Below are 27,021 nucleotides of genomic sequence, written 5' to 3'. Positions count from 1 at the left end.
TTCAAGTTTAATTTATGATGTACCCCGGACCCTTTTATCGGATTTCCTTTTGTTCGCCATCGTGTTGAGCATGACGCGGGGCTGAATCTCCCGGAAATTAGCACTCCCGCATAAGGTAGTGCGTTATATATGCCCTGTCGTTATCTTGGCTTTTGACCATGTATAACGAAGGCCGTGAATCAGGTGACATTACGCCGGGATCATTCGCGAGCGCAAACTGCTTGAATCCATTTAAGAAATCGAGATTCCAGTTCCTCAAAGCTTGACTGCCCAATTGCCTTGTTCGTCTAAAGCACGCGCCCTACGCCAAATTTACAGACGCGTATAAAACCTACCTAACACCGTCATTCAGCCAAACCGAACCGGTGGCCAGTGATTGAAATGCTGCGGAACTTTAGCATCCGTAAGCCGTCGTCGCCGCCATCATCACATGCGATCCCCTATCACGATCCGAGCTCGCATCGCGGTATCGCGAGTGTGGATTTACATTAATATCCACGCGTTTTTGGGGCCAAAGTCTGTGGTGGCGAACGGCTGACGTTGAGTAGCGTTGGGCAAGGTTAGGTATTGACGAGCCAAACGAGATGAGCACTCTGCCTCGCTCCGAATGTCCAACCTAAAAACCATAGGCCGCCTCCCCTGCCTAGCTAGTCGCAGGGTAATTAAGATTACGCTCGAGCGGACGGGGAACTGCGTTACCAATGGTTACCGCGCCAACTAGGGAACCTGTTTTCACATCGAAACCAGCCAGGCTGCCAAATCGCGACCACGGCCTCGACTAAAACCCGGTGTGTGAAAGAGCCATTTTGGACATTTGAAGTTGAGTTGGCGATTCCGGCGAAATTTGATAGGATTTCGGACATTCCACGGAATCCATTAGCAGCCAGCTATATGGCTACGTAGCATATACACACACACATCCACATACTAGTGTCCGTAAAGCGACTTGGCACGGTGCCACTGTTTGTTTGTCCGGGTGTGATGATTTGCATTGCAAATTTCCACTAAATTGCGCTAGGTTAGTGTAGGAAACTCCATTTTCTATTCGAATTTTCGTTCTAAACAGGGCCAGGTCCGAAGGTCGAAAATCCTTCGATGGAAACTGTTCATTCATATTCGGCGTCAATAAGCGAACCAACTTGTCACTAACGATCGATCCCATATTATGTCCAGTGCTTATTACGAATGGCGGCGGCGGTTCTGGCACAGAATTCGTGCCAGGATTGGACAAAACTTTCATTCCAAATCCTCATCCCGGCCGGTAAAAAGGTACACGAGACGCGAGAACACCGAGCGCCCTGGTCCCCGGTAGCTCGTGTGGTTTTCGAAAATCAAAGAGAACCCAAAATCGGGGTCGCGTAACATCGGCATCCGACCGGAAAATGCGTCAATTAGTAGCACGGTCACGTTCGGCGCCGGACGCGCGCCCAACAGTCGCTGCTGTCCCTGCTACACAGGTGATTCAGGTCTGTGAGAATTGACCATCTGTGACTGTCGGACCCGGGGGTGGACCAATGAAATTCGATCGAATACCTCGCCTCCTGTGACCTCGACCCAAAGTGAGGTTATGACATTCGACTTCGGGCAGGTCGGTGGCGGCTGTTAAACATCCGGGAATACGATTCATGTGGACGTGATAAGTTTTGATAAGCACGGCCATAAGATGGGCAAAAAGGGAAGGGGGATGCCGACGAGTTCTCCAAACTTTCCGGAGTGCCTAAAAGGTTGAAGCGATGTTGGTGATGACAGCACATTCGATGTATAGCATCGTCGTCGCCGTCATCAAGCGCCATCTATTTGCGGAAGAGGAGAACCACCAGTTCCCTCGCTCAAATGGCCATCGGTAATTTACTTCTCCAGCGCCCAGCGGAAGAAGTTTGGAAGAAGATCGGAAACACCAGCCCCTTCCCAGGAATCCTTGGCAAGATCTGCATTGGCTGTTGGTGGTGGTCTTCTGCTTTCCATCGCCACTCCATTAGCACTCGGTGTGCTGTAATGTCTGGCCTAGATTCGCCTCGTCCGACTCTTCATCAGGTCATAGACAACTAACTCCCCGAACACCGTCTATCGTCCGAGTGTAAACAACTTCTATTAGGAACTCGGGCAGTTGAGTGACAGTAGTTCGACCTCACTTTGGATTGTCAGAACACATTCAATATGGCATCGGCAGCGGCGGCCGCGCCAGCCTCCTGGTTTCGCGGTTACAACACGCGAGGTTCGCGCGATGCTTGCTGCATCGCGATACACCAGAATTGGGGTCATTCTGAGGAGCAAACAGACGGCACGTGCTCTTCTCAGAACATTCCGGCAGGATTTTCAATTGGATCGCACTGATTTCGGTGCCGCTGGTACGCGCCTGGTGCGTTTGGCATAATGTGTTGCCTCGCAGCAGCAGCAACAGCAGCAGCATCTTCATCTTCCCGAACAGTGGCATACCAATTGAGTGGCTGCGGTTGGCGTTCCCGGTTCATTGGATTGGAATGAAAGAAGAACATTATTAGCATATTCCCCGGTGCTTTCTCCACATGCAGGTCTGACTCCATCTGCAGGCCTGTGTGACAGTTTTTAATAAAATCGAAAACGATAATATGCGGAGCATGTTGTCGCGGTCGCGGTATGCCCGCTAACGCCCCGGGACGGCCGACGATTCCAGATGTCGAGACGCGCGTACACTTCGAACCGCGTGCTGAAGTCAACATCGACAGAAGCACCGACAAAGGCGGTCTCTGGATCGCTGGATATCGATCCGTGTCCCCGCGCGCAGTCGTCAGGCAGGGAAGGTGCCTATGGTGTCTCTTCGTCAGGAGCGCCACCATATAGTACACCGCGTGCGCTCGCGTCAGCATAAATATGTTTATGCTGATGCGGTGAAGGCGGAGTGTTCCCGCGCTCTTCAGCAACCAACCAACCAACCAGCCAGCCACTATGTTGAGGTGGTCCATGTTTTGTTTGTTTTTTTATTCCCGTTCCACTCCGGTCCTTGTCCCTTCCTTCCTCGGTCCCTCGGTCTTCGGACAAAATGTTGTAAAAACGTGGAATCGTAGCGCCGATGCAGCGTGCGGTCGATGAGAACACCACGGGGCGGCGGGCTGTTTGCTTCTCTTGTCGCGTATGTCACGGCGCGGTTCGCCCGAAACCGACAAGTGGTGGTGCTTCTCTTGCGTGTTGGTTTATGTTGTTCCTCGGTTCCCTTCCCTTCTGCTCCATTGTGCTTCTGCTTTCTTTAGTCCCTCCCTTCCTCACACGTGCAGTAACCCAGCTTGGATTATGATGCAGAACCATCATCATCATCATCGTGTGTATGGTTCTGTGATTTTTAGGGTCAGAAACCGAGACTCACAGAAATCATCAACGAACGATCGAACTGGAGTGCATCACGATCCGGCTTTTTGATCGTCTGGCGATCGATTGTTCATTGAAATCAAGAGTTTGATAAGAATTGTAAACAATGGTTCGATCACAAAGTCCCGTTACAGCTTCACTAAAAGGCCTTCTCACATCTTTTACCACCCCTCCGGCAAGGTTAACGAGAGAGACTCCGAGGTGAAATATGTAAATCCGGAATAGGATTTCCATAGAACAAGCGCTTATTACGTATTGCACTGTCAGGCTCAATTTGCCACCGTGTCTCAGCATAATCGGTCACATTTGCATAAACATATTTATTTCATTTGTTAGCTCTCAGCAACGAACCCTCCACCCGGTGTGTCGTCGACGTCCTTGAGGTGCAGCGCCACCTCGATATCGTCGATCGATCGGTTCTCTGACTGTGAATTGCAGTTGCAGCACTGCTGTAACGATGACTTCCGGCAGCCTTCAACTCGCTCCTGCGGGCTGTATAAGCCGACTGTTGGTTCAGTTAAAAGTGCGATAAGCAAATATATTAAAAGTCACACCGCGGGACCGCTAAGGCACAAGTAGCGCCGAGTGTGGACACTTTGCAAATAAAGCGTTTCCTTCGTGACCTTAAACAGACTCCAGGAGTGTTTCAGCGCCATGTGTCTTCGCGAAACAATGTATTCCCCATTTTTTTCATTCAGAAATTGGCGATCATCGGCAGTAGCGAGAGCGAGAGAGGCAGATGAAATCTCGGCTGAAGATCGTACGTCTCCTAAAGCACTTATTGATTAGTTGGTGGCATCGGCATCCGCTGTATTATTTACGATCCCCCCCGATTTCATTGTCCACGGTTCATATATTCTTTTATTACCCTTTTTTTGTTTTAGGAAATAAAATTGTCAACCGAACCTTCGCCCGTGGTACTTGCTCCGTTGCGGGTTGGGGTGGCCACCAAACGAAGCCAATTACAATGCGAACCACTCGACCAACGCAAGAAAACGAGATTTACGACGATATGCTGTAAACAAACCAATTTGTGGCAATAAACGCGGGAACCGAGGAGCCGAGGAGTCTTAATCTTCGTGACGATCTCCGGGGGTCCACTTCGCGCGCGCCCGCGTACGATCGCGCGTATGCACGCTCCATAGCATATCATCGCTCTGCACTGCGCTATCAAACTAGGCCAAGAGACCGGCCAGAGGGTGCCGGTACCAGTTCCAAATTCGGTCCACCAACATTCGGGTGGTTTATGGTGGGCCCTAACGAGATGCGGACTTCTCCACATGATCTCTTATGATGCATGGCGCATGGCGTTATGGGGCTTGTGATCGTAAAATATCGTGATCTGGCGAGAGTGCGACCCGTTCAGTTTTGATGGATGATCATGCAAGACAAAAGCCATGTCTATTCCTAGCCAGACATGCAAACAACGAGATCGCACTCGCAGACACACCCTTAGACGATCCTCGAAGCTGATCTAGTTTAACGATTAGTATCTTCATGCTAATGGTTTCAGAGACAGACGCACCGTCGTCCGTCTGCTAATTATCTCGTGCTCTCCGCAGTTCGAAGCACGGAAATAGCCCCTCAGCTAAACTAGCCACAACTCAAGATTGCAGCTGTCTTAATGTACAAATAATGAAAATCTGATTATCACGGTCGCACGAAATGGTTCCGCAATGGGAATGGGGACCAAGTCATTGCACGCGGCCCGCTTATCGTCCAAGAACTCGCATAGCAGCAAGAACTAGTAGCTTCCAAGAGCGAGCGATGGTTGGTCCTTGGTCTCATATGATTTGCGCAATGCAAAGCTAGTGCTGTGGGCACTCTGGTTGCGCTCTGGTACAAATGTTTATCACGTTTAGCAAAGGGGAAGCGCCGCGTGGCATGCATTCCTCCAGCCGCGGATCCAGTTACCAGCAAACCGTCGAGCCGTCGTCTCGTCGTCCAGACGGAGCCGGAGGACGGTTTTTAAATTATATTTAGATAATGATACCTGTGCAAAAACCAACAGAAAAAAAAAAACACAAAACGTCGCGACACCACATTCGAACAAATCGTCGTTCGCCTCGGGGGTTTGTTATCGAAACGCCACGGCTTATCGTCTCGTGGTGCGTGCGGTTCGCTTTCCTCTAATTTAATGGTATAAATTGTTTCTGTTATTAGCACAGTTCATAGCTGCGCGTTTCATAACCGCGCGAAAAACTAAACAGGGAAGCTGCCGGTTGTTTTCGTCGGGAGGTCAGGTAATGGTATGCAGTGATAAGCAGCTCAACATCTACGGTTGTTGTCTACCATTTTGTTGTGTTTCCGAATGAAAAACTTTTAGCCTTGCCTTTAGCTCACCATTAGAAAGGGATCTGTATCCATGTCAGAGGGATGAGTTATGGTGCTTGGTAGAATCATGTTACCCATCTCGCCAGATCTTGCGCGCGAGATTATCTTCCACGGAATCGTGAGGATCGCGCGAGATGTAGCGAAGATCGCCGCCGTACATCATGCCGATCGAAATATGTTAATCAGCGCCTCATGTATGCTCATGGGCGTCGTCGGACGGGGAGGGACATGTCGCTAATGTGCGTGCGTGGGCCCTGCATGCCTGGCCCTGTTCTTACGCGAGACACGAACGCTCGCCTAGAACCAACATCCTCTGGTCATGCTGGCCGAGTTGTAACGTTGATTTACATTCTTCCAATTGGCATGCATCTTAATGACGAATGGCCTAGTTGGCACAGACGCATTCGCACTAGTATAAGTCGACATGTAGCATAATTCAGTGAGAAGCATAAAATATTTAAAATATCCACAAAACATATCATTCACCAGACAGATCAATTGGCAGCAATAATGGTCATTATAATAGCAGCAAAAAACATCCTTTCAGGCACGAGCGTACTGTAACACGATACGGGAAGGAAGAATGGCAAAAAACGTGTTGTTGCTGGCTGTCGAGCATGTTCGTGATTTGCTTAAATTAGTTCCCGAATCCCTGGCGAGTCGACGCTCCGGCATGTGTGTGACTTAATTTGAAGGCAATTTGCCACCATGGTGCTGCGTGCGTGGCATGCCGCATGAAGCATAAATCTCACTTCATCGCACAAGCGGCCCTTTCTGGAGTGAGTCTGGAGCGCACGGTAACGGTGGTGGTGCTGCTGCTGAGCCCAGGACCCAGGAAGCGGCATGTGTTCGAAGGACTCGTGTTGAGGATGCGCCTCTTTTGCACCAGATGCCACTATCCTCTTTCTGTTTCTTTATCTGTAACATTCCACAACATTTGCTTGTATTTCCAGTGAACTAGCCCTGTCAGCCACGATGACCCATCGTCACTGACTTCGACATGAGACTTATGATTTATTGTTTCCTTCTCGAAGCATTTTCGAAAAAAATCAAAAAACAGAACCGCCGATGGTGTCCTGAAAACGGGGTCATAAAGGCTGATAGGAAATCATTAAATTCAAACAAAACAAATACCTGCTAAGCCGGTTGTTTTTATGCCGCTCGTTTGACGACTAATGTCTAAATATTCCGATCTTTCACTGGATCCTCTTCTGATCCTTCTTTCGCAATGAAATGATTGATGAAACCCTCTTACGTTGTTTTTGACTCACTATAAACGATCATTTGAATAAAATACGATCGACCACGGCTATTAACGACAATGTGGTCATCAACTAAGCTCACGAGTCTTGCCGTGGACTCTGGCTTGGACTTTTGCTTAATCTCCGCGACACCTTGCACGCGAACGCCGGCGCGAACGGCGAAATCGGACGCGAAATGCAAATTAGCTGGCCAGGAAAGCACCGGTACCACCACGTTATACACTTTTGCCGTAAAACCCACCAAAAACCATCACTTTCTGCCAATACTTTATGCTAATACACCGGCGGTTAGCCTTTCCGGGCGCACCAAAAAACCATACTTCGCACCGTCACACTACTCGATGGTTGACCGCTATGGGTCACACATCCGGTACCGGCATTCCATCATAATATTATGAAATTCTGCTTAATCTCGAAAACTTTTTCGACAGAACGGATAACACTGAACTAACGATCACAATCTCCTCTTTCTAGCATCCTTTTTCTTTTTTTTTCGAACTCGTGCGATGCACGATCACAATCTTATAGCAACGGTACCTCGGTGCAGCACGATATTTAAACGCACGAGAGCTAACCCCGGACGACGAACACGTGCGATGCGCACCCTTCGAAACAACGATTTCAAATGCGGTTTCGTGCGCGCGCGGCCTCTCGTGAAACCCCCTTAAGCCAATGGCACAATGGGCCGCGATTCAACGACCAACTGGCAAAAGATTGTACGCACACACGAGAGTTTCAGGCTAAAGTCGGCCAAAAAACCCGCGATGCATCTAAATGGTTACTATTTGATGCAGAGTAGAAAAAATATTTTTATTTTAAATCTTGCATATTTCAAGAAAAGAAACATATTTTTAGTTTTCGTATAGCTGTTCTTTCGACTTATTTTAAGTTATGTGAGACCGCGTTATAGATTCATTGATCAGAGCTAAGAAGAAGCCTGTTTGCCACTTCTTAAAAATTATCTAGTTTTTAACTAACTTTTTGACCGCATTATTTCTTTCCGGCACGATGTGCTCACTGTTTTGTTTAAAAGATCGTGATGTTTATTTGGAATTGAGATGCGCACGCATCTGGCTTCTTTCGTTTCACGCACGCCTATTGAATGTTTGTTGCACTTTTTTATATTTAGGTTGCATCTAATATTTTTATGTTACCGCATCTTGCATTTCTTCTGTTCACTCTAGTTATGCATGCGCGTGAAGAATATCCTTTTATTTGTCTATTTTTAAATTTTGCGCCACGGACATGCCATGGAAAACAGAGGACAAAGATCCCCCGATCACACCGGACTTCGCATTGAATGAAGCTGTAACCCCTTTTTCTCTGCGGCCATCATTTCGTCACGCGGCCTTGACAAAGGTTAACGCGTTTTCGCGCAATGTGGGGTGGGAGCCGTCCCATCGGCCCACGAAAACACGCGAAACAAGTTCTACTTGGCACCCTTCCCTTCTTGCGCGTCCCCAGGACGGTCGGTTTTCTGCTAACGGATTTTCTATGTTCTGCGCCCTCGCGTCAAGCCGCCACCAGGCAAGAGGGTGCGTGACTATCTCCGTCCTGTCCGTCTGTGCCGTGTCCGTGCAAAAAGGGAACGGAAGTAAAACCCACGAGACAGATGTTCGTGGTGCGAGCGGTCCGATCGAATGCAAATTTGTAGCATTAAAAGGACGATGTGTAACAGCCATTTAAGCGGCCATTGCCGCGAGCCAGCCGGCGGATTGCTACAGTTTCTGGCATCAAAACGAACGCGAACATCGCATCGCGTCATTGCGTCGCGGCTGGAGCATTAAAATTTAAATCGAAATCGTGTCCTGGCACCTTTTAATGTGACCATAAATCATCAGCTCATCGTGGGCCCCCGAAGGTGCGACCATTTCTTAGTCACCGCCACGCTTCTTTGCAACAAAAATTATCACCTACATAATGAGAACTCCCGGGCGAAACCGGCGGAGGAGGGTAGGAAGCCGGCTCGTGTTCGTGACACGCACGCCGCGTGATGATGGCTGTCAAATGTGGCTGCTCTTGGCCACCGCTACCGAGGTGGTTTGTGTTTCTGTCTCATTTTGACTCCAAAGTGACTGCCGCAAGCGGCGCACCACCACGTTTCACCGCGTTGACGAAGGTCCTCGCCATTTGCCAACCGGGGCCGGGAACGCCTCCACGGTTTGGCGACCTCCTGCGAGGAGGGGGTGCGTTCCTGGGGCTGTCATGTAGTTAATTACAATTGTGTCACTTTGCTGACGATGGCAGCTGCCGCCAACGCTACGCTGCTACTGCGGATCCGACCGCAATAACCGAAGGATCAATGCGCGCTACCGCGTGGTGATGCCCAGCGGCAGTAGCATTGATGAAATGCGGCCTTATGCTATGCCACGAGACCCTCGCTAGGAGGTACAGTCCCGTGAATGCACAACAAAATATGGAACTATTTATTACTTCCGCATTTCAAACCAATGGGCGCGCACGTTGACAATACATTTGTCAAAGGAGGCCTCGCCTACTTCGCTCCCTTCGCCTTCCTGTCAGCAGATTTGAGAGGAAGTCGCCTTCGCCCCGGTCCTGGTGCACATTCCTGATGCTGATTAGAAAAGTATCCAACCCGGAGCGTGTGATGCCTAAAGCGCAAAGCGAATTGAACATTCACTCCCAATTTGTAGCGCACACGTTGGACATAATTCTCTCCCGCTCCGCAGGCCCCCAGTCCTCAAACACCTCGAGCGTGTAACGATGAAACGCATAAATTACCGTTAGTTGGCTCGGCTTCACGGTGGTTCTCCGGAGTTCTGCCCCGATAGACCACCTAGCTAGAGAGCTAACTAGCTAGCTAGTGGCCCATCACGGCCGCGGAACGATTGCCGATGGAAGAATAGATAGATATGTGTGATGCTGACGACGGACTGACAGACAGCAGCAGCTCACCTCCGGCACTTGTTTGTGACAAATTTTATTGTAACGCGCGTTAACATTAATTTCCCATCAAATCGGATCGGTGACCGCTTCGTTGCCCTCTTTCTTTCTCTCTATGTGTCTCTCTCTCTCTCTCTGTCTCTCGGCAGAAGCTGTGGTTCTGCGGTTGAGGATTTGAGAGGATTCATAATTTCACTTTATGCGCCGCCGCGGTGGCAAATTGATGCTCGACAAATGATGAATACGAGCGCGAGGGACAAGATCGCGCGGGATAGAGGAAGGTGAGATTATGGTTGAGTTTTGTGGGTGGTATTTTGAGGTTTCTGAATTTAGTTCTATGGTTTTATGAGCAAATGAATGGCCAAGTGACCCAACGTCCTCGTTTGATTTACGCTTTGAATCCAAGACCATTCGCCAATCATAGCAACCGTTTGACTTTTTGACTTTTGAGGTTCCGTAGCATACGACAGAAGAGTAGCATAAACTCCATCAAGATGATAGTAATAATACTTTAAAATCTATTAAATCAAAGATGATTTTTATATATTTTAGACTTTGATCTAGAGATGCATTAAATAATTCCTTATCTTAAAATAGATACCACGATAAACGGTTAATCTAGCAATTTCCCATCATCAATTTGATTTTGAATTGATTTAACTATCATCTAAACGACTCTACAACCATCATTCGTTAAATTCGTAATCATATAACATTCTATATGTACCACGTGCCACTGATCCATCGCAGCAATTGCTTCCTTTCGCGTGTCTTTTTCTAAAATAAAATCCTGGCTTTGCTACTTCAACATCATCAATTTCATCACATTACTCTCTGTTCGTTGCGTTCGAGTTCAATCTGATAATACGGAAACAACGGCACAAACAGCGGTGCGGCAGTCAGGTCGCTATTTTGAGGATCATTCTTCAATTACTCACTCAAGCTCAGTGCTCTAACACTCTAATCCCCTTTCGTGGCTTACTTTAAAACCCATTTAGCATTGTCTAAACACTAGTCTGTTCGTGTTCCTCCCACATGTGATGTCACATGCGGTAATGTATGGCCTCCGACGACACACCGTCTACCCCATGCTGTACTCTGTCTCCCTTCCTCCATCCCATCCTGTCTGCAGCTGATGATGAAGTGTGTAAGATGAATTAAAGAAACGAAAGCGGAATTTATTCCCAATCAAATGTGTCTCGACTGAGTGAGAACGCCGGAACCAAGGGATATCTCAACACATCCGCCACTCGCGCTCTGCGCTTCCTTTGGGGTTTTTTTTTGTCGTTTCACTGTCAACATGTGCCATCCGCCACTCCCTTTCGATCGAAAACCACCGCAAGACGCTGACAGACGGGATCCCTTTACGTTTTCGTTTCGGTTTTTTGGTGAGATGTTCTTTATTTTTAGCGGATTGATGGTCACCCACGACCCGCGACCTCATGATAGGTTGTGTTGGTGTGCGCGCTAAACGGACAAGAAATATGAAAAGTGACAAGAGGTCCTAAAATAAGCGGTGGCAACGATAGTGCGCATTGATTTGATGTGAACCAACATTAATTTTGAGGGATCGTAAACAAAACTTTCAATCCCGAGGCCTATAGCTGCCTACCAGCATCCCATCGATTGACAGTAATCATCTCAACCGCTTTCGGGCCATTTTATGTTGGATTTGCAAATTCATGCACCCGCCATGACGTCGACGACGCGAACCTGTCAAGAGCGTCCGCGTCAAGAATGGACGACCGAGAGGACGACGATGAGAAGTTGACTTTCTTCTTGACCAAACATCATCAATCACGCTGGGACCCCGCGCGAGCCAGAAGGTGGATACGTGCGCCAGGACTTCTGGTAGGACTTCTCTCTGGAGGCTAACTAACGAGTGTTTGACAGCGAGCCTGGCGCTGGCTTGGGTGGCCGGATAGGTTAAATGGTGGGTTTCAGTTACAGCATTAATCCATTTATTATTTCTCAGTTTAAAGTGCACACACATACACGCGTTATTGCTCGCGAGCTCCTCAAGAGCAGTCACAGCGGACAACAGCGAGTCTCAAGATGATGGTGACGACGAAGATGATGATGATGCAGAAGATGACGGTATATGTAGTTAGTGGGTTCCAACCAGTCCAAGGAGACTGTCCGATCGATGACTACTCGATTTGATATGAATAACGGATTCAAGCGAAAGTGCAACTTTCCAGCAAACTGATGCAATCAATTTTGCTTCTTTTCTTCAGAGCTTCACTACTCTGTATTGCTGTACAACAATGTCCTTGGAATCAGACTCCTCCCCTCGAGGGAAGCTATCTAATTGTTTAATCGCAGCAACCGCATCGTTCATCCCTTGGCAACACTTGAAGACGCCAACGTTGATGGACGACGCGAATGGACGTGGAACGCCCCACTCATAACCGATTGTTGCTCCGCTGGTCTGGCGATACAGAATGGGCTATGAAAGCAAGAAGCACGTTTTGCGTGAATGAAAAGAGTGTTTCCGCTGGCTGGAGGGCCCCGGGCTGCCAGGATTATCTTTCAGTCATCGAGATGATGAGCAACATTCGCAGGATTCGCTCCTCATTAATCTTTATTAAGTCAAGGTAGGTTAATTCCTCAAGGTCAGCGTCAGCGAAAGCACACTGGCCGGACCTTTTTGCAAACGCTGCTGGAAAAATTCCGAGCAGAGTGAGTGATAGATAAGAAGCACCTGGCCTGCCTGTCCGCTTATGTAGTGTGCAGAGAGAGAGGGAGAGATGATGAATTTGCAACTCCAAATCGAACCGATTGATTGTAGACCAGATGCTGAGAGTCTGGTTTCCGGTTAGCTAAGAAAACAGGATGTATACCTGAGCCCTGTAACATGCGTCTCGATGCGTCAAACCAGGTCAGGTAGCTTGGTTTCATTCATAAAACTCCAAACAAGCGGGCCACGTGTCCCGCTCTATTATGGTGTCGTTGGGGCAGTAAAAAGGATAATTTGAACGGTGCCGTCACTGCCTGGCTGTCCCGGTGCCATATTTCATCTCATTTTATGGCCGTTTTCTGTGCTTGAAAATGTGAGAAACGGTTTATGGTTCCACCTAGCCGAATAGGCGACGGAGTGTGTGGGAGTTCCACGTTCTGGCGTGGTCTGTTCCACGTGGACAGTTCTGCCTTCGCTTCTAAGAACATTCATGGCATCACGGCGTGGCCTGTCGGGATCGTTAAAGCAGCACATTGGAGCATTGATTTTCAGTATTAATTTCCATTTTAAATAACCGTTCTCTCCATCATAGGCGAACTCGTTAAGATAACACTCACCAGCGACCGATCATGTACTTCACTCGATCGATTCGGCTGATCGAGGGTGGCTGCTTCAGCACAAAGTAGCATGTTTCTTCTTCCTGTTCAAAACAGATCACACACTTCTTGACCTCCCCGGGGCCAGGTCCAACCGCATCCATGCTCGACCATAATTCTTCGTCGCTTCTTGCTTCATCTCCCGGAAAGGCACACGAACATTACATTAGCCACCAGGAGATAGACAGAGGCCCTAGGCAGGCGAGGCCCTAAACCTCGCCAGGGGGAAAAAACATACATCCCGTGCACCACTAGAGACCGGCCATGTGGGAATTTCGACCAAACGCAAGGCGAACAACCCAATAGAGAGAGAGAAAGAGAGGAAAAGCCCAACCGCGCAAAGTCAATCGATGGCACTTGAAACCGTTCCGATGCGACCGATCCAAGACGGTCCAAGACCGATGCGGCGGCGACGACGACACGCAACGCATATTCGGTTTAGTTTGAAGTGCTGCTGCTCGCTGCGAGATCACAACGTACAACGACATCCATCCAGGAAACTGGAGAACCACGCGCAGAAGAACGAAACGGCGAACGGCAAACAGGGCAAACGTTAGAAAAGAACCTTAAAAGGAAGCGCATAAAATGCTAACTTCATAAATTCTACCTTATCGCTAACGGGGAGGCAGTTAATTTTTATGTATTTAGGTCAACTTCCAGCGTTTTCAGGCACGCATGCTTGTTGCCTGTAAGCCAACCATTGCATTGCTCTTGTCTCTCTCGCTCTCTTGGGTGCATCATGTGGCCAGCGTGGCTCGATGTGGGTTAATGTGGGTTAAAGGTTAGCGAGAAGCAGTGCCCTCGTGATCTGGCAGATTCCATTTCCTAGCCTCATCCGGGCCGGTCCAGCGACAATCGTAGACAGTAGCTGAGTCGAGTCGAGTTCCAGTGAACAAATCTATTTACGAGGGCACCAACATCGACCAATAATGTGACATCGATGGTGCTCTCGAATGGATGCAATTAATGCAACCAGCAAACGGATGTTCGGATTAGCTGCAAGGTTCAACAGCAAGTGCCCGGTGATTGGCTCAGAATTTATGATGAACGGTGGCCCTCCTCATCGGCAATCAATCAATCGAAAACCTCCGGATAGTCACCTTCACTATCCGCGCGCAGACGCACGCAGAACGAGTTCCCTGATTGCGAACAGTACGTTCGAATGGATGATGTCAATCGTAATCAAAGACTGCAAGCGGTCTGGGGCTTGTGCACTTGAACTGCACCTCGGGCAGTAGGTCCATGGACTCAGAATCAATCACCAATCCATCACCCAATGTGATCAATTGAACGCGCTAGACCTTATAAGTCATAGTTCGCAGTTAAGACGTCTGCATAGCCGGGCGCCATTGGTGGCCATTCATGTTCGCTGCGAGGGGTGGGGCACTGTCTCGAAGACCCATTCACTAGGGTGGATGGCGCTGTGCGACTGAAGTACCGTTGGAACTGGAGAATAAAACTTTACGATCACTTCGTGTCAGAAAACTGGGAGTCGACGACTAGATCACCACAAGATCGCCCGTCTGCGCCAGCTACTGGACACTGGTGAAGCATTCGGTAAACATGCTGTGCACGTGGGCCCCCTCGGTGTTGGCTAAGAATTGATCGGTCAATTTGCTCACAGCTGCATACGTAACATGTTGCGGAATGTCAAGGGCTCTCGGGGTAATTCCTCTTGTGCGACCTGCAACTGTGCTCCGCAAGAGTTGAAGTAATGTAGGGGCGGGATAACAATTGGATACTGCTCAAGGAAGCACGCATCCTCACGTATCCGGGACGATCACTTACGGTACCCGGGGAGCACAGAAACACGTGAAGACGTCCTGCCGGGCACACGAGCACAATTGATGATCTGAACGCTACGCGGACAACGCATAAGATGCCCATGACGGCAGCTCCTTGGTACAGCTGCGTCCTCATGACGCTAATGGTCATTCTCGATGGTCCCATCGGCTCGGCTCGGCGGAGTTCTGCAGGGATCGATACGATGCTGTTTCACGCTCCAGCGCCAGCGCCAACGCCAGCCCCAGAGCTCCTAGAGTCCCGGGGAATGTTTATTTATGAACCCAACCGCACGCTACGTCTCGCTACTTTCGGGTAGCGCATCAGATTCACCGGGCGACCAGCGGCCCCGGCTGGCAGGCAATAAACTATGCAAATGTCAGCCAACCCCGGGACCAGGTGGAACCCCCGGGACTGGAAATGGCGAGATAAATAAATTACATCGCGACAGCCATCCTGACTGATTGCTCATGTCCGACTCCTCCGCCTCCTCCTCCTCCTCCTCCTCCTCTTCCTCCTCGTACTCCGCCCTTGTACTGTCCTGTGACACAATGTGCGTACAATTGAATGCTCGCGACTCCGGCTATCAAGATGAAGCAGATCGAAGCTTTAATGCCAATTGCAGATACAGAATGGGAATCGGTAGTTCGATTCACCTGTACCTGACACGCCGCATCGGCGTGCATTGAGCTGTCAGAATGTTCAAACAAATCATCAATATTAACCGGAAAGAGAGAGAGGGAGAGCGAGAAAGTGAGAGTGAGGCCGATGCGATTGATGATTATCATTTAATCAGACAAACTGGTCCAATCTACGTTGTCCACTTTATCACAAAAAAGCATATTTTATACCATTCGCCGCTGGAGTATGCGTAACAGCGTCCGAGATGCAACAAGAGCAGACCCTCGGCCTCGTACGCACCCGGGTGGCTGCAATAAAAAATGGACAATAAATATCCCCGAGAGCTACAGTAATGAACCATATTTCGTGTTCGCGTCTCATAAATCACTGGCTGGCTCGGGAAGAACAAGAAAATCAAGTTTTGATGCGAAAGATCGGGTTTCTGGTTCAATCTGGTGCTACCTAGAACAGCCTCAATCGCTGCTGCTGCTGCTGCTGCACCGGTCTGCTTTCGTAAGATTTATCACTGCGTGTGTCACATCACATCATCACTCTTCGCATAAGGAAGGAATCCATTGTGAGGCACGACACATTATGCCCACATATAGCATATTTAGCATAACTCGCCAGCGAGCGGCGAGCGAACGCAGATATCATATTCACAACTCGCACCAGCGGACGAACGAACCTCGGACTGGTCGTTACATGCCGTGGTTTAGCATAACATTCTCAGCCGGCCATCCTAACCTACACCAATGTGAAATGCATTGCACTGGGTACACCTTCCCCACGAAAGGGGTGGAGGTACACATTAACCCTCGGCTCATTGCCGCAACGACCCATCTGGGAGCACACACCATGGATGACAAAATTGATTTGTCGACGTCCGGGGTCCTCTTCGTGTCGCGACGGTCCACAGCGAACGCCATATCGGCGGCCATCGCACGTCGCTCCTTGCATTACATTCCAGCCAATGATTTATGGGAACACCAGTCCGTGTTCCGAAGAAGCTCGATTGAGTGGGGCCGCGAGTACGTGAGAGGCAATAGAACCACCGTGTGCTGCCCTCCGCAGTTGCTCCAGTTGCAAGTCGCGCAGCATTTGCGAGCTATTGCGCGAGGTGCGACCGACGAAACAATAAATATTTATTTCCAGTCCAGTCCACTCCAGCGAGCGCATTGTAGGTCGCTTGCCGATCGGCAAACGTTGGTTCAACGTGCGATGAATTGCTCAAGGATAGGAGACTCCGGAGCACCAGAAACCCGGGGATCCTTGATTCAGTTGTTAGCTTGTGTTGTACTTTGCACAAAGCAAAGTTCTTTATTCAGAAAACAACAACGAAACTCTCTGGCGCTGTGTTATGCAGCGCCATACATTTGCTACCGTTACTATGAGCATCGAATCGAATGTTGCCACAGTTACGTTATGGTGCTAGGATCATCTGCTGCAACAGGTTGAAATTTGCGAGCCGTTTATTAAACGTATTATTGCAATAAGTTCAACTATTTGGCCTCCCGATCCGGTGTCACGGAATGTCCTTAATCCGGTTATTACAATTAGTCATTTGGAATTTGAACGCGAAAGTGAAAGCCATTCCACAGGATCAAATGAAACATCAAGATGCCCACCATGTTTTGCCCCGGGAAAGCTGGTCACGGTCCTCCGGCTTCCTGTCTACTGCGATGGATGCTTTGGATCAAATTAATAATTCCGTTGGCATGGCAGACATTCTTCTTCTGCTGCTGCTGCTGCTGTTGCGACTATTGCCATGCTTGGTACCACTTGCTAGTGTAACCATCTACGACTAATTGTCGGTTGATTAATCGTTTTCCGTTCTTGGAATCCAGACAGTCCACGGGCACGGGCCAACCGAGCATTCCAGGCCGTGCTGCAAACTCATCTTCATCACCGCTTCCGGAAATGTGGTGTTTATTGTTGTGGCAAGGTCTGAGACTGAGGCCTTGTGCGTTTGCTCTTAAGAAAAATTGTAATTTATTACAGATCAGTCCCGTTGGTTCGCAAATTCAATTTAAGATACTCTATGTAATTCTTAAATGCTTAAACTGAATGTACAGCCAGATCCTCACGCTAGCCAATTTTTTCACGCACTGGCGCCTCTGCACATAAGGTGACGAATGTGTTCGTTGGCGACATCCTGCATTACCGCTCCGAGCACTTAGCGCAACGCCGGCAAGCACCTATGTGGGGAACACCATCCAGACGCACACGACACGCCATGTCGTCTGTCGTCTGCCGTGTGGAACCGCCAACCACGGCTGCCAAGCTGTCACGCTTTGGTTGGTTGGTCGCGCGCACGCAAATGGACACGCGTTCGCAATCAGCGCAGTACAACGTGGTGCATCCCAGGTAAGAAGAAGTGTGCAAACTGCATACCAGACAAGCAGGATTGACTAATGATCGGAGTAAGAATTGGGCAAAGAACCATCCACAGTACCATAATTAATGATTAATACGAACAACAGTACGGCACAATGTCGGCTCGATTCTCCATTATTTTCGGAGAGCCTGAATCAAAAAGCAAATAACCTTTCCACCTCCACCTAAGTAGCTCATGAAACGATCGGCGCAAGTACCGCTTGGCTCTTTGCGTGTCCTCACTACGGTGCGAACCCTGGTTAATGACCGGCCAGCCAGTCCTGGGCCCTAGGAGAACTGGTTTGGTCTCGGGTTGACCTTGAAGATGCTTTTGGTCCCATGGCGACGACGGCTTAATGGACTGTTGATGTACTACTACCGCTCTCTGCTGCTCTGCTGCAGTGCGTTAGGGCGGACCGACACCAACTGCTTGGTTCTCCTGTTATCGAACAACGTCTTGTTAACTGTCCTTTAGCCCCCTTCCCCTCTTTGTCCACTCCAGGCGTACGGTAACACTCCTCCAGCACTAACATTTGTAACGCATTTTAGAGAAATGCTTCACCGGAATAGTGGAAGTGGAATCATCTCCTTCCATTCATAGTGAATAGTGATGATTGGTCCGCAGCTGCTACCGCTCAACCGCCCCAAGTCCAAGGGTTTTAATGGATTCCTCAGTTCCTGTGCTTCCAAACGTCGGCTCCAGAAGACGGGACCCGGTGATGATAGATCGGACTCACGATTCATCATCGCGTAGCGCCTCCGGAACGTTTGCGTCAAAACACTAACAGGAGGTTCGCCTTCACCGTGACGATTAGATGACGCGCTGAAAACAACGCAAACGTTTTTCCGGCCATCCGCTACCATAGGCGAGGGGACGCATGGAGCAATAGAGGGAGGGATGATGCTAAAGGGGTTGGCAGAAATTTATCATCCGCCAACGGCGGGAGTGAGGTGAAGGAGGAAAACACTTTTCCACCGAGATGAGTTCGCCAAGCCGTCAACATCATCGTCATCCTCGCTCGTCAGCAGAGTAATGCCTACAGGACCTGACGGCACACTGGACACTTCGGCCGTCCGTCCGGGCAATCCGTCAGAAAGCTCAAGTGTTTTGAAATGCTTCGCCATTATTGCCTTCAGCCAGCAGACTTCAGCCAGTTCGAGAAATGAAGCTCGAGTGGGAAAGTGGACGAGATGGAGTGGTCCCGGTTCCCGCCCCGTGAGAGAGATTTTAATTTACTTAATTAATTGAAACGCTCGGCAAGTTAATCGAAACGAATTAAATATTTTGCCCTGCCTACGCACACGTCCCCTTTCGGGGCGCAAGTTCATTAGCTGCACTCTCGAATAAACTCGAACAAACAGCTCGGAGTGCCTTGATCGAACCTTTGATGCTCCGGCCATCCTCTAGGCGTCGGCATTCCATCTGAATTTCGCTCGCGCTCTGCCGTCGGTTTCATTTTTACTTGAAAACATGCCAACCCAACACCAACGGTAAGCCCTGAACCCCTGGACTCAGGACCACTGGAAAGGATGGAAACGGAAGCATAAATTACCTTTCGCCCCCTTCGCGAACCGATGGCTTTCTTCGATGGCATCCAAGAAGCCCACACCAGCGAGACGATCCTGATTGCGTCCCGTGGGTCCCTTTTACCGTCAAGTGCTGGTCGCTTCTGGTAAACAACGAGCGTTCCCAGGGGTACTACCCTGGGTGGCCGTGGGTATTCATAATTTATTTATGCTTCACGGGAATGAATCCGCGGCTTTTGACGAACCAAATGGAATTTGGTTCTCACAGTCGCTGCGGCTCACAGGAGACTCTCGTTTCAGTAAACAACCAGAAAAAGGATCAAACTGGTTTTCTATTACGCTATTATTCAATTTGCTTGATGCACCTTCCAGCAAGGGAATGCAATTCGGTGCAGCAAAATGCACGAATGCGAATGCACTCATCTACTAATTGGATCACTGGAGTGCACGCGCGCGTTCGCTTGTTGATGAAGAGCGATTCAATTAGAGGATGCGAGCGCATCCTGCTAATGATGATTGCATTAGCATTAGAATTTCGATGGTCAACACCATCGACTCCATTATGTCATTACAAATGCTATTACCGTTTATGGCTTGTTCCCTCCCGTGTCAGCTTAAGATAGATAGCATATCTTTAACCTCGCACTAAACACCACCCCCTGCTAAGACGATCACGATGCACATTAATCACCAAAAGTCGTTTCAAAAATGGCGTCAACGCGCGGTGCGAAATGAAAAAAGCGGTTCAGGAATTCCTTCTTCTCATTTTTGTTTGTAAAAAACCGTTTCACGAAACAAACTGACTAAAATGGCTAAACGGTGGACACGAAACCGGAAAGCCAGGACCGCTGACAGCGAAACTAATTGTCACGCCATTTGGCACTCGAGCACATCCCGCATGGTCCAGTACCACCCCCCTGGTAGCATCACCACACCACTCTTTGAGGTCCCTGGTCAGGCCCTCTGTTAACTGATGATGCAATTACTTTCTCATCTCCCTGCGGCCAAAACGCGGAGGACCGCGGAACGACCATTTCTTCTCTCCATCTTCTTCGCCGTCGTGCTCATCATAAATCATATTCGCACATCGCAATCAGTGCGCTCCCAGTGCAGGGTTGCGCGTGTGTAGCGCTAATCACTCACAACCACAGCGTCGTGTATCCGGTCCGGTGGCGCATCATCCTTCGAACACACGCCATGACAAGGCAACTCATCATTCACCTTCGTTCGCTTGCGGCCGCTCGAGTCCTGTTTAGTATCGGTTTCAATTAAAACGTCCATTAACAGCTTGCGTCTCACGTGGACTGCCCGTCGACAACGCCCGATGATGGTAATGCGGTACATTCCGCCATTCTTCAAGATCATCCGGTTAACAGGATGTGCAGGCAGTGGCCAAAGAACTGGAAGGCAACATCCCTTAAGCATAACAATATGGTGCGCGTGCTCGCGTCGTCCCGGCTCCCACGCGAACCGCTCTACCGGTCCGCGTTCGGTTCTTCAGCTTTTTGTTTTGCTCGCGAACTGAAGCTGTTTATTTGAGCTGGCTGTCTGATCCCCCCGGGGGTGGGCTCTCCATTGAGCGCGCCTATGTTTGCACAATGCGCAGATAAATAACCAAGACCCAACGTTTTGCATTGTTGATCGCGTTGATATGATTGACGTGCCGTGTGGCGTGTGCTTATTTGTTTGGTGCGCCCGGTTTGGTGCTTGTTTGTTCACTTTACACTTGCCCCAAGGTCAATAAGCTCAGGGCATGGGGCTGCTGCTGCTGCTGCTGCTTGAGAAGCATTTAAACTACTTGCAACGATTGGCCACAAATCAAACGAAATTAATGATCATGATTTATCCACGATCTATCCATCGCCATCCATTCATCCATCTCCATTGAGAAACACTCGAAAACATTAAACATTATCTTCCCCAATCATGATATCGTCCCTCGGTCCCCGGAGGTTGGCCATTAATTGGAGCTGATTTATCGAGTGGCGAGCACCATGCGCCGGAGGGGTGGACGCCATGAACGCCATCGCGAGCATTTAGTTATCAATGAGACATGCAATGCATGTACTCCTCCGGCATCCTTCCCGGCGACCGCTGGGCGTGGTAATTATAAAACAATCTACAGCCGCTAAGCCGCGCTGACTTCTAGCGCAGAACAGGACCACTTTCGGGGGGAAGAAGGAAGGTGCATCGCCGATTCCGAGCCCCACAACAGGACTGGCCAAGTGAAGTTTGGTCGTTGCAGTTGGAGAGCAATTTTCCGAAACGAAACCACATGTAAGACGATAACGACACTCCAGAACCAGGGCCAGAACCATGCAGGGCCAGACGGAAGCCAAATCACAGAGCGAACGAACGAACGAACGAACGTCTTGCTTGCTGGAAACTTTCCAGCTGGGCGACTACACTAGAATGGTGAGATTAAAAGTGGTGTCTTTCGTGGAGGGTGGCCACTTGAGTAGTTTGGAAGTAGTTTTCTTGCCTTGCCAGCGACGACGCCATCAAAGCGGACAAGAGCGGAGATGCACAGGAGAATCAAGAATCGCTCGACCTGGGGGACGGGCGTGTTTACCGCGTTTGGTTTCAAGTTGCGAAAAGCGATCCATTTCGGGCCAGTTTAAGCGATGGCTCAACGATTAACGAGATGCTTGTAGAGAATTGTCAATTAGACAGTGACGGGCGGGCGACTCACTTTCCCGCATTGTTAATCACCATTAATTTGAATTCTCTCGAGCTCATCAAAGGTTTAAACTTGGGCGCTTTGGCGCTTTACGGCGAGAGAGAATTCAATCATCAAGCGCGAACCCGCATAAAACAGCCCGTTCCCCGGAGGGGGTTTATGAGAAAACTTTTTCCATTCCAAGTCCACAAATCAATCTTGGCTGCATCATTACGACGCGCGATAACAGTGACGCTTCAGCTAACAGGCAGTAGCTAATCATCGGAATGGAAGCGTCAGCCGGCCCGTTCCAGACGAGCTGCCAACGTAGTCCGATCGAATGGAATGGGCAAGACTTCTCACTCACACGTCACATTACCACCAACGAGGGCCATTTCGGGGGCCAGTCGCTCCTTGAAAAGACCGACTGCGATGGATTTGCGGTAGACTTAGGCGTCAGCCCCGTCAGCTTATGATAATTTCATGCGAATGTTAGCAACCAATCGTTGGCGAAGCAGCTTCCGAAGCGAATGTGTTGATCCACATTAAAGAGCCGGCAAGGCACGGGAAAATGAAAGCGAACTAGAAGTCTATCATCAGGAGAAGAAGCTTATGCTTCGATGCTTCCAAATGCCTATGCCTATAACGGCCGTGCGAGTGTATTGACCTTTTCCGACAAACTCACTCAAACATCACTGGGCACCGGCGCACGCGGCATCTCGAGAGTATCCTCGGCACACGCACACGTGACACACGTGATGGAGAGCTGCCAGCATATTAATAGGATTGTTCTTGGAAATACGGTAGCAGCTGTGGCTGTGGGGACCCCAAAAGCGAACCTTCATCGTCAGGCAGGTCGAAGGTCTCCAAGATGAAACGTTCTCGAGATGACTAATCGAATAGTTGGCCCACCGCTCGCTGGCTATTCATTTGTACCGATCGCTGGCTTCTGGCGCAACGCTGTAGGAAGTAGAAAACCCTTTCCCCTGCCTGGAACACACATAGCTTGTCATGCTACGGTTGGACACGTCGTCCTTTTTGGACCCAATAGTTTGCCTTCGGGAACACGTATGCCGTCGTTAGTCGTTAGTGAGCTTTGTTTTCAAAAATATGCACCAACCTTTAAATAGGATGACGATGGCATGTTTGTGAAGGGATTTTACGAAATCAATGTTCTTCTGCGTGGATTTCAAGCGTTCAAACAGGCCACGGTAGCCGGAAAACAGATGCCGGAGGATGATGAACGGAACTTACACGAAACAGTCCGAACAGTAGATCCGTAGCGCGCTCGCTGTTTTCACCAAATCCAAGTAAACATGGCGATATATTTAGCAATCGAAGACTTCCAGAGACCAATCGTTGCAATAGCGTGCCATGTAGTAGCAATTTATACCCATTGATTGCAACAAAATCGCAATCGAAAATGAATGAGGAAAGGCTATCTATTAGGTTACTCATGGTGCACGCGACTCGAGCCTCAAAGTTGGTCCACCAGACAGCATGATCAGCATCAGGCGCCAAAGCCTGGCTGGCTTTCCTACTAGAGAGGCAACGAAGCAATTGATGTTTCAATGTAGCAGCTTCCTGTTTGGTGAGGTTGCCGAGGCTGATTTCTACCCCGCCACCGCGATTGGATGCTGAGTGTCCCATGTTAGTGGATAATTTATTAGCCTTAACCAAGTGAAACCCATGTTAGGCGAAGGAGCGAAAGCGATCCATTTGGTAGAGGCTACCGCCACGAATGACCTCATGCGTGTAAAGGGAAGGGCGGGGAGGGGTCCCCGTTGTTTTGCGATACATTTCAACATCGATTTTATAGCACTTTCGTGACTGCGACCTGGCCGCGCTAGATGTCGTGTGCATATTGGATTACAGCTTCCAATCATAACGACGCGTTGGTCTCAAAGCGCGATTATCAAATCAACGGACTGTTGGAATGTACACCACGTGTGCGTCCGCGTGTGTGTGTGTGTGTGTGCGATGTGATCTGCTTATGTATCGTTAATCATTGCTATCCATGCCAGATGCTTTCCAGAGTTGCCCAGTTTGTCTTCATACAATATTGCTTCAAGCAGAATGGCGCCAACGCAAATACTCTGATGGCGACCTACTTCAATAAGATACAAGCAAGAGGGTCTGGTACTTCCGGTCACGTGCAGGTCTTAAAATTTGAATATTTATCTGACACAAAACAATGTAGTCTCGTAGCACACATGCACCATTTACGTGAGCTTTCTCGTCGATTGAAGTTTAATCAAATAATAAATTTATAAAGAGCTGCCCAAGCGGCGAGTGACGAGTAGTTAAAATTATGCAAAATATTAGTAAAACAGTGCAGCAAAATTTGCAGACGCTTACCATAAATTTTCCGCTCGTTGCAAGGGCCGCCATCGTGTCGCTGAGCCGGTTGTGATGCTGCTGGAAGCTGTAGGGCTGCTCGGTGCGCTCCATGGTGTCCTGGTGTGTTCTGCTCTACTTCCGGTCCGATGCCGATGCCGCGATTCGTTGCACTGGTTTCACAACCTTCCGTTCAATGGTCGATGTAATGCGCGTTAATGTGCTCTGATCCTTGTATCGTTAACCTTTCGGGATAGCGCGAGTTAATGGTTGCAAATGGTGGTGCTCTGCCGATTGGATGGATTTTTCCTCATTCGATGTCGATGGCGCGGTGTGCGAGGAGCGAAACATAAAACTCGTGCGCTCGTTTCGTGCACACGAAATGGCGAACACACGTTATCACTCCGTGGGATCAATTGGCCGTTCCTTTCGATGGCCAAAGGAAAGAGAAAAGTGTCACAAATGTGATCCTGTGCGTGTGTATGATCATGAGCCAGTGCGGCAAAACTCGGTTTCAATCATGCGATGCGGTCGTGCTGTGCTAGTGGCGAAAAACATAAGTTATGCTTCGGAACGTGCACTATCAGGCGGATTGTAGCATCGTGCGAAGCAAAGTTTTCTTAGAAACCACCGAGGAGGCAACATTTAACGGGCGGCTCCTTCATCGATAAGCAGAAGGATCGTGACGTAGTAAGCGAGGACAAACATTCAAACACACGCACACACAAACACACATTTATTTGCATCACTGAGCACACTTTGATTATCACATTTTCACAGCGAACAGTCATCACACACTAAAAGAAAACGCCTGCTATTGGTACTACTGAGTCCATCGAAGGAACCTTTCCACACTTATTGCACCCCCGATAGCAAATCATCCTTCGCGAACTTAATGTACAAAAATGTAAAACAAACTTTGGCGAGCACCCGAAATGATGGCCAACAACATGGCTGCAACAATAAAGAACAGAAAGATAATGTAGCGGGTGTCGATTCAATCACACAAACCGAAGCGACGTGACCGGGTGCTCCAGTGCTCTCGAGTGCTCAAGTCGTTCCACCTTTTTCCACCTTCCACCGGCTTCGTGCCGTTCCAAGTCACGACACATTTTCACAAGAGGAGCCGGATACCGCACCGCACTGCTGTCTGCTGTTCTGCGACAAATTTTCCACTTTCTGCGGGGCCCCCCCCCCCCCCCCGCCCCCCCCCCCCGAGCGTCCGTTTGATGATGCTGATGGGTATGGCTTTCGCGAATATTGATTTTCTTCACTCGACGGACATTGCGACACTTTGCTGGTGCTGCTTTTGCTCTGCTCCTCGTCACGTACCGTATTTCTATTCCACGAAACCGAGGCGTGGCGTAGCTAACTAAAGTTTAATTTTACGAATTCGGCAAACTGCGAGAATCATTTGTTAATCTAAAATTGTGCTAGATTTGAGACATTTCATTTGCGTTTTAACACTACTGACTTGGTGTGGCTGTGGCAAGAAGGAGTTCGACCCAGAATATGCTATGCCATGCGTCACAAACTGCGGCAACAACGGGACTCACGGTTCTGTTCCTTCAAAACGATACCCAACGGACGTGTTAGTGGTCGAGTTTTTTTTCCGACTCGTTCTCGGCACCGAAACCTTGCAACTGTCGGAGCGAAATCATTCTGCATCCCTCACTGGATGGTGGAAGGTGGAAAATGCAAAACCCCAAGACACCACCCCCCGTGTCTCGGGTTTGGCTTAGGTTTCCACTTCGTGTGTTTCATAATATTTTTCAATCCGATGCTCTACACCGAGACAGGCTTCTCAAAGGACAAGGCAAGGCAATGGCCGGGGTGGCTCGCTTCACCAGAGGCCAGAGCACTAAAAAAAACCAAAACAAACTATCTGATTTCTGCTAAGCTCCGGTCCGGCACCACGTCCCATTACCACGTTTTCCTCCGTTCCTACGTCAGCAAGCAGATTAAGCGAAGCCTTCTACGATGTCTAGGAAGGTGGCTCTATTGGCGAACGATTTTCCTCCCCGCCCATCGTGGCTACTGCGATGCCAGGCAGCTAGTTTTCTCTACCACTTTTCGCATTGTTCTCAAGGGCTAGCGAAGGTCACCAAGAAAGATTGGACCTCACCAAGAGTTCTCATTACCATCCCGTAGCATACCAGAGATCTTATCGCTTCAAACAGCGCTCAATACACAGTTGGTTTGTTGGTGAAGTTGACTTTTTGGCAGGCCTCTTCTGTCGCTCCTTTTCGATCGATGATGGTTACGTTACGTTGACCGAGGGCCCCGCAAGTTGTTTGATGTCGGTTCGTAACTTGTCGCAACGCGTTCTTTGATCCCTCTTCATTGATGGCGATTGCTTCATCTCATCCATCCCACCACCTCACAGAGGACGATGATCCAGCGCATCGTCTGGTAGCTATTTAGGGCAGTCGCCATTTTTGCCGAAATATTTTTCAATATTCGCCTGGAATTCGCGACGGCATTCCTGTGCTCGCTCAAAATAACATTATTAATGGAGCCGTCAATGGATTCCCATCAATG

General features: G+C 49.2%; 1 protein-coding gene across 2 annotated transcripts in view; it reads right to left on the bottom strand.

The window, feature by feature from the left end:
- The window catches only part of LOC125959039 (uncharacterized), a 74,954-nt gene that overhangs the window by 33,160 nt on the left and 14,773 nt on the right, over positions 1 to 27,021 (bottom strand). Inside the window, exon 2 of one of the 2 annotated variants that reach the window (XM_049691769.1) lies at positions 24,502 to 25,434. In XM_049691769.1, coding sequence (XP_049547726.1) covers positions 24,502 to 24,594 — 93 coding nt within the window. In that variant the 5' untranslated portion in view covers positions 24,595 to 25,434. Of the gene's footprint in view, positions 1 to 24,501; positions 25,473 to 27,021 lie in introns of those variants that run through there. The other variant, XM_049691768.1, reaches the window with a different exon arrangement.

This window comes from Anopheles darlingi, chromosome 2 (genome assembly GCF_943734745.1).
Source record: "Anopheles darlingi chromosome 2, idAnoDarlMG_H_01, whole genome shotgun sequence".
Taxonomy (NCBI): domain Eukaryota; kingdom Metazoa; phylum Arthropoda; class Insecta; order Diptera; family Culicidae; genus Anopheles; species Anopheles darlingi.
Note: the sequence above shows the minus strand (reverse complement) of the source record. Positions and strands in the feature narration are given on the sequence as shown.